This window comes from Malus sylvestris, chromosome 5 (assembly GCF_916048215.2).
Source record: "Malus sylvestris chromosome 5, drMalSylv7.2, whole genome shotgun sequence".
Lineage (NCBI taxonomy): Eukaryota > Viridiplantae > Streptophyta > Magnoliopsida > Rosales > Rosaceae > Malus > Malus sylvestris.
In genome coordinates, this window is record NC_062264.1 from 13,204,899 (window position 1) to 13,213,595 (window position 8,697).

The 8,697-nt window shown below is 37.0% G+C and overlaps 1 protein-coding gene across 1 annotated transcript; it reads left to right on the forward strand.

The window, feature by feature from the left end:
• The first annotated feature begins 371 nt into the window (after window positions 1–371).
• LOC126623697 (BURP domain protein USPL1-like) lies at window positions 372–2,065 on the forward strand. Its single transcript, XM_050292654.1, has 2 exons — window positions 372–601; window positions 882–2,065. The coding sequence occupies exons 1-2, from the start codon at window positions 545–547 to the stop codon at window positions 1,692–1,694; spliced, it is 870 nt and encodes a 289-aa protein (XP_050148611.1). The 5' UTR covers window positions 372–544; the 3' UTR covers window positions 1,695–2,065.
• The last annotated feature ends 6,632 nt before the right edge of the window (window positions 2,066–8,697 follow it).

The following is an 8,697-nucleotide window of genomic DNA, read 5'->3' on the forward strand; positions in this document are numbered from 1 at the left end:
TTTGCATATATTTTGATGATATTCATTCTATTATATATACAATCATACAAGTGATATTCTACAGAATTTACACTAATTTATACAAGGATATAATCAATATTTTACCTCTCCATTTGTTTAAAATTTAAAAAAAATACTTATAATTTTCTTTTTCATACAATAATATTATATTTTAGGAATGTAGGCTGAGTCAGTCATAATTAAGTATCAAAGTCGCCATTTAATCAAACATGAGACTTTCTAATTTCAAGCGAAGATAAATATTATTAAGACAGCAGTGCTAGAAACAATGAATGAAGTACAATAATAAAAGGTGACACGAAATAAAAAATTACAATAATAAGAGGAAAAAAAAAACTCATCTTCTCCTTTGTACCAGATAGAAAAAATTTGCATACGTACTGCATTATACTAATTTAATAAGATGATTTAAAGATTTCCACTTGCATTAATCTAAGTCCTTCATACAAGTATTGCTCCCTTACTTGCACTGCAGATATATAAGAAAGAAAGAAGAAAAAATATCAAGACAATTGAAGTAGAAATGCGTCTTTCATTTGTTTCTTGGAGCCTCGTCTCATACGCACTACTTGTTTTATTGGTAAGTTTTTTTGTGTTCATTTTTCTGAGAATCAATTTAAGTACCTATTGTGCACTTAGGTATTAATTTTCACCAATTCATCAAAGTTTCTTGAATTTTCTTATATTCATCGACACAGATATAAAGAAATTCTCTTCTGTAACATAAATATTTTGTTATATTTTTGTGTTCTTTTTATTTATTTTTTTGGTTAGTTTTTGTAATTTTTGTTAGGAGTTGGTGTGTGTGTGTATATATATACATATTCTGAATGATTTAAGTTTGAATATATAATCTCCAGAATGCACAAGGAAGCAGTGGCAGGAAGATTATTACTCTTGGAAATGGGAAAGACATCAAAAAAGAAGACTCCATTGATTTACATCAAGGCGGTGATGATGGTCGTTCATCATCTCACATGGATCACATGGACCCTGCCCTAAATGTTTTCTTCACCCCAAAAGATCTCAAACGAGGCAAAAAAATGCCCATATACTTCTCAAAAAATAGCTCTTCCACGTCTCCAAGACTTTTGGCCAGAGAAGAAGCTGATTCCATTCCTTTCTCAATCTCAAACCTCCCATACCTTCTTCAACTCTTCTCTTTCCCCCAAGACTCTACCCAAGCCAAAGCCATCGAATACACACTAACCCAATGTGACCTTCAACCCATCAAAGGAGAGGCCAAATTTTGTGCTACCTCGTTAGAATCCATGCTTGATTTTGTCGCTGCCCTCTTTGGACAAAATACCCAATTCAAAGTCTTAACCACCACTCAGCTCAAGGACTCAACCACCCTTTTGCAAAATTACACCTTTTCGGAAGCTCCCAAAGAGATCTGGGCTCCTAAAATGATTGCTTGCCACACCATGCCTTACCCTTATGCAGTTTTCTACTGCCATAGCCAGGAGAGTGAGAACAGGTTGTATCAAGTTTTGCTTGCCGGGGAGAATGGAGAGAAAGTTGAAGCTGCTGCCGTTTGTCACTTTGATACTTCTCAGTGGGATCCTGATCATGTGGCGTTCAGTGTGCTTGGTACTCAACCTGGAAGCTCCCCGGTCTGCCATTTCTTTCCTTCTGATAATCTAGTTTGGGTGCCATTGCCAGCTCAATAGTAGAAATATTGCTGTCAATTTGTAATTGCATATGCATGGAAACACAGTTTTATGCTTAGAGTGATTTGACTGGTATCGAGTACCAATCTACATTATATTTTGATGTTACCAAATATCGACTAAATGTTTGAAAACTTTATCATATCGAAAACTATTAGGTACTATAGATTGGTACTTGAAACCAAACAATATTTTATATTTGCCTGGCTAGTGAGTTGCTTAAGCTTAATTTGTATCAATGCTTTAATTACTTTGTAATAGTGTTTGTGTATGTGTGTTTTCTTTTTCGGTTTTACATGACAATTCTAATGGAGTAGTCAATGGTATATAAGCTCTAGATAATGTAAAAGGATCATTGGTGACATTGGCTATGTTTGTTTGTACAATTTGAGTAAATATATACAATATTGTTGATGCTGCGTTGCAGATGATATCTTTAAATTTAACTATATATTTATCTATTTTATTTGATGTTCGTTCAGAACAGAGAAAACCACTCTAATGAACATAAATAGAGGATAGCTTATTAAAGCACTCTAAATGCGAACCAAGACAGCTTATCTTTTTTATATGTGCATGTTGACAGCCCACAAGCCGATATGTAATTGCTAGTCTAGAAATATTCTGTATCAAAAAATTAGAAGAGATTGAAGGTTCGATTTTCATCCTTTGTTGAACAAGAAGTGGTAAAGAAAAGTTTTGTACAGTAAAATCTCTATAAAATGATACCCTATAAAGAAAAAACCTCCTTCAAAATGTCATAAAAAACTTTTGTCCCAACTTAGGACCAATTATGTATAAGAATAAACTCTACATTATAATAAATTATAATTTTTCTTTGTCCCATCTTAGAGCAGTTCTGACACACCCTGACCCGAAAAGTCCACTAGGACTCCAAATCGAATTGTGCTGGCCGACACCTTGAAGGTGACAAAGCCATAAAGTGTAGTGATATGGCAGAAGTGAATAAATTTAAACATAAAAGTGTCTAAGTACACGAGTGCGCTGTGAGTGGGAATGTACCCATTTCACACGTGATTACAGAGCATAAGTAAAGTACAGTAAGGTAAGATAAGGATTATACTATCATAGGTAGCCACCTATACTGGGATATGCCAAGAATCTTCGTCGATAAGGAAACTCAACTACTATAACCTGGAGGGGCGAAAAACAAGTGTGAGTGGGCCTAAAAATAAAGTTTTAATAAAAACCTTTTGAAAACACTATAACCCCTCGCCGTAAAACCTGGATAGTTTCCAGAAAATAATACTACGTAGGTATGAAAACCAATGCACAAGACCAATGAAATCCTAAGTAGGCCATGTCATAATATCTCAGCAATATTAAGTGTAAGTTAGGTGTAGAATCAATATAAAATAACATGTCAGTCGAAGTCACCTAATGTGGCTTGTACGACTGGAACTATAGTCCATCAACCTAGGCTAGCACATGAGTCGGAGTCACCTGATGTGACCTGTACAATAGGCTGGGTATAAATATGTACGCTCAAGTGCTACGATCACGTGAAGTCTATGCGAATAATCGCGGGTCACCTACGAGTTGGAACCACCTATTGTGGCCTGTACGACAGGGCTAGCACCAAACTTGGATCCAAGGTGAGCATGCGGTGCAGGAGGTGAACAAACACGTGAAGGACTGTGCCCTAGCCTCGGGTAGGAGCACTAATATCGGGGTGCAGCCATGATGAGCTCTAAATAAATACATGCATACCAATCATTCACATACTAACTCATCTGAAGCTTACCTGAGCCTCCGTAGCATCATTCCATATAATGCATAACAATAGTAATGAAATACTAAAAATATAATTCATTCACGACATGGCATTCAAATCATAATTCATATAAAAATGTTTCTGGAAACCGTAGAGCATACACACACACACACACACACACACACACACACACACACACACACACACACACTATAAAAAGGAAAATACCTGAGGTCCGTGCTACAACTCCCTAGCACAAATATTGAGGCGTCACGAACAATCGTCCCCTAGAACAAATATTCAGTCACATCTCAGAACTCTTATCGATAGAATACACAACTTACATAAAACACATCCCAAGGACGTTCTAGAATGATTTGAGACCCATTCACCTAAAGTCAACCTTCGGTCAAAGATCGACGGTAGGGTCCACAACCCTACGCAACTCAATCCGGAAGATCTGCATCTCAAAATTTTTATCCGTAACTTCTAAAGATCCACATTATGCTTCTAAAACACCATTCTAAATTTTCATTACGATCCAACAGTTGGACCTCCGCCAATTGTAAATTCAAGTGGCAGTTCACATTTTATTTTATGAACTTACAAATCTGATTCAGGATGATCTGTACGTCGGATTCCCGATCCATAAGTTTATAATATCCTCAAATATTACGTACTATAATGTATTAAAGTTTGGTGACGATCCAACGGTTGGATCGTCGATTCATAAAATGGTCAAGTGACGAACTTTAATCAAATTAGGTTCAAACGATGAAAATTCGTCAATCGGACTTCACATACGGAATTGTAGAATCAAATTTAGTCTAGGAAGGTCAGGGAATGCCTCGGCCCACACGCAGCTGCCATGCATCGCCGTACACGCCGGTCTGCCGTCCCGACTCGCCGGAAAATCCAACTATTTCTAAAAATTCTCAAACTTCACAAAAATGAAGATCTCAATGAGTAGAGCAAGTTTTATACATGTGGCCAAGTCCAATTTGGCTGGAAAAAGCTTCAAATCTCAACGAAGCCACCAAAACCCTAGAATTTGGGTGTTCTTCAATTCGATCAATCTGAAACACCACCGCCCCTAAAACTGTTTGGGCTTTGCTCCTGACCTACAAAGAAGTGTTTTGGTGGTGGTGGTATTCAACGTTGCTTTCACGGTCAGCTTATTTCTACCATGGTACCCTTGGAACCATCGGTTCTGTTCTTCGTGATACAAGGCCAAACCCCAACAATCTTTGGTGTTGACTGAAGAGATGATGATGGTGATTGATTTCCAGGTGGTAGTTAACCTAAGATCATCGGAAAAATGCCAAAAAAATGACGAAAAATCATCGGGTCGCGTGGGTTCGGTAAGTGTGTACGGGTCAGCCCGTGTCCTTCTTTTCCTTTATCTCTCCTTTTGTCTCATTTCCCTCTTTCTGATTGGCCATCCTCTCCATCTCTCATCCTCATTGGCTGCTCATTTCCCTCCTTCCTCTTCCACGATTGGGCAGTTCTGCCTCTTATTTCCTCCTTTATTTTTCCCCTTCTCTAGTTCCTTCTTCTTTTTCCTCAATTTTCTATCAACTAATATTAAAATAGTAACAATACAATTATGAGAAATGTGTAAAATAATAAATAGTATCCCTACCAACGGACTTTTCGGATTCGTAGTTCCGTAAAACTTTAACCATAACTCCAAATTCACTTTTAAAATTTATAAAATCGTAAAATTAGGGACAAGCTGTCACAAGTTCCATTGTTGCTAGGCCCTATGGGCTAAAAGCAATTCAATCCCGTTAAATGAACAATAACTGCCTATAGTGAACAATAACTGCCAAAGCACATCTCCACCCAAAAACTGAATAGTCCAGGCAATTCATATTAAAATATTAATACTTTTTATTTTGTAAAATAAAAAAGGGTAAATTACATAAAACTACCTCAACTATTGGGTCATTAACAGTTTCATACCTCGTCTTTAAAAAGTTTCAATGCCATACCTCATAGGGCTGGGTTCAGTTCGAAACGATTCAGTTTTTTGCCAAAACTGAAACCAAACCGAAATTTGGGTTCGGTTCAAATTTTTTTTCGGTTTTTTTCGGTTTGGTTTCGGTCCGATTCAGTTTTTTTCATTATTATTATTATTTTAGATCTGGATAGTAGTAAACTAGCCCAAAAGAGGACCTGCCAAACTAGCCCAATAGATCTAATAAACAGTAAAGGCCCAAGCCATAAAATACAACAAAAGAAAACCTAGGCTTCTACTGTAGCACCCACCACCGAGCATCCCTACTAGCACAAACCCTCGCCACCAACCAACCGACGCCTCTCCGATTGTAACATCCGACCACGAGCACCTGTCCGAACACAACCAAACAAATGAGATCCAAGGGTTTAATAAAAATAAAGATCCAAAAACCAAAGATCTTTACCACATAGGGCTCCACAAACACAAATCCAAGAACAACATAAGCCAATTTTTCTTCAAAAATTCACAAAGCATAGTCAACATATAAATTCACATAACATAGTCAACAAACCAAAGAAATAAAAACTATTAATCAATACATAAAAAAATAAAAAAATAAAAATACCATTTTCAGCACTCAAATAATTAATCAAGAAAAAGAAAAAAAAAAGAGGAAATTGAATACTTACTGTTAAAGAAATCCGGAGGAACAAAGATTGATGTCTGGTGCGACCTCCATAGGAATATTAGAAAAGAGTGAAGAAGTTGTTGTTGTTGTAGGTGAAAGTCCACAGAGAGAGTCTATCAGACGAGGAGCAGAGAGACAAGAGGCGTAAGATTTGGAGAGGGAAAAAATGGGGATTGTCAAATAAATTCATCACAAACCCTACGCCTCTTGTGGTAATCCTTTAAAAAAGTAAGATCCATGTTACAACCATGGAATTGGCAGGTTGGAAAGAGGAAGAGAGGAAGGAGAGTTGAAGGGAGGAAGAGAAGAAGGAGGGAAAGAGAGACTGAGGAAGCAGAGAGGAAGAGCAGCAGATGAGAGAGAGAGGGAGAGTGTTTGAGAATGAAAAGAAGTGACGGCTAGGGTTTGTAAACCTTATAAATTTTATAAAACATTAAGATTAGAATACTTATAAATAATATACTGGTACAATTATAGCAATACAAAGCCTACAGTAAAGTTGGTTTGAAGGAGCTATCCCCAACCTGGACGGAAGGGGTTCGAATCTTCACTTCAGCAGGTTTTGAGTATTTATATTTTATTTTCATATTTCGGTTCGTTTCAGTCCGGTCTGATTTTCATACCTCAAAACCAAAATCGAACCAACCAAATTCGGTTCGGTTTTTTTTTCAGTTCAGTTTTTTCAGCCTCAGTTTAGTTCGGTTCTTGATTTTTTTCGGTATTCGGTTTTTCCAACCCACCCCTAATACCTCATCTACGAATTTGTTACAATTTCATACCTCTTGTCAATTGTCTGTTAATTCATCTATTAAATGCTGACGTGGATTGAGACGGGGCCCATTTTCTATTAAAAATTTAATAAAATATTATTAAAATAATAATTTACCCTAAAAAAAAAAACAACCCACACCCATCTTCCCCGACCTGTTGGAAGTATGCCCACAAAGCCACTCATTTGATGTAATAGCTTTTTGGAATACTTAATGTATTAAACTTTTATATATTTAATGAAGGGCAAAGCTTATTGTTAATCACTATTTATTGTATCATGTGTTTAAGTAATAAGGGAATCCAAGGGATGTATTTGATCTAAGAGACAAGTGATCTAAGTGAGTTAGATTATCGAGACCATGCTCTTATGTTCATTCCTAAAACGTTCCTAGCCATAGGATTACCAATTGGGTATTGACAATCCGCTAAGGTTAGTATGTGTTATGTCGACTCAAGCGTGAATATGACTAGTCTCAAGTCATTTGGTGTTGGACACTAAGACAAACACATAGGTGCTCGAAAGAGTAATCGAGTACACTGAACAACGATCAAAAGAGAGTTCGAACATACATGTCATGTAAGAACTCGAAAGTTGCAATATGCAAAGTAGTCCTTTGACCTGAGGCATCATAGATGTCTAATGGTTAGGTCCTTGATCTTTGATCATGTCAACGGCATTCCCTCGGAGTGTCCACGGCATTGTTGGGGTCAAGTTATCTAGTCATGTAGGCATATGAATGCACAACAAGGGATCTCTAACCTTCCATGGTGGAAGGAGTATACTCTAAGATATGATTCTAAAGTCTTTGGCCAAAGCATATGAATATGACTTAGGAAGTTTGTTCCAAATCATATTCAAGGGAATCATATAGATTTGTATCACATTGGATAGTAGACATGAAACAAACTATCACTAAAACAATGTGATTAAGAGTATTGTATTAGAGAATGACCGTATTGCATTGTAGTTGTAACTGGATAGGTTCTCCAACCAATTCTACTTAGCTTGGGTAACCATGACATACTGCTAGGTGTCACTCATGGTTTGTGGAAGCCCTAATGATTAGGAAACACTAATCATAAAAGGGAGAATTGAAATGTGGTTTCAATTCATAATCGATCGTTAAGAGTAACAATCGCCCACTACCTCGCTAATTGGAACCTAATGGATCGTACACCGAGTAAGGGTGATAGTGAAGAAATTAAATGAAATGGATATGCAATTAAATGGTTTAATTGAAGAATGGTCAAGATTAATTAATTAGTTAATTAATTTTACGAAAGGTTCGTATTGGGCTTTTAAGTTGGTTTTGGGTTTCGGGGCCCAAAAGTGTTTTGGTCCATAAGGCCCATTATGTTTAAGTTGTATGACAACTAAAACAAAATAGGCAATAAGCCCAATCACAACATATAGGCCGGCCATGGTGAGGAGATGGTGAAAGTTTGCTTAATTGCAAGTTTGCCACTCACCAAAGAAAAGTGTTTTAAAAGCAACTTTATAGCTATTTTCTAATTAGGGTTTTCTTTGAGGCAAAGAGGTGAAACATTTTCTCTCTTTCTCTCTACAAAGAGGCCGGCCACTTAGGGAGATTAATCTAGCAATCTCTTCTTCCCTAAGTCATCCATTTTCATCTTCACACTTAACCCTTGGTGTGGAGACTTAGAGACACCAAACCTTTGGTGTTTTGGAGATCCTTTCCTTACATCCACAAAGTCCAAAGGAGCACAAAAGGAGAAGGAAATCACAAGCAATATCCAAGGAGCATGGAGGTGACTTGAAGGCCCTCCACTTGGGTGAATCCCTTGTGTAAACAAGGATGAGCTTCAAGGGTAAAGAAACTCTAAA

What these genes read in the sequence shown, in the direction of transcription:
- LOC126623697 (XM_050292654.1), top strand. Translation starts at nt 545, where the DNA reads ATGCGTCTTTCATTTGTTTCTTGGAGCCTCGTCTCATACGCACTACTT. An exon ending in ACGCACTACTTGTTTTATTG is followed by an intron (nt 602 to 881) that starts GTAAGTTTTTTT and finishes TATAATCTCCAG; the next exon opens with AATGCACAAGGAAGCAGTGG.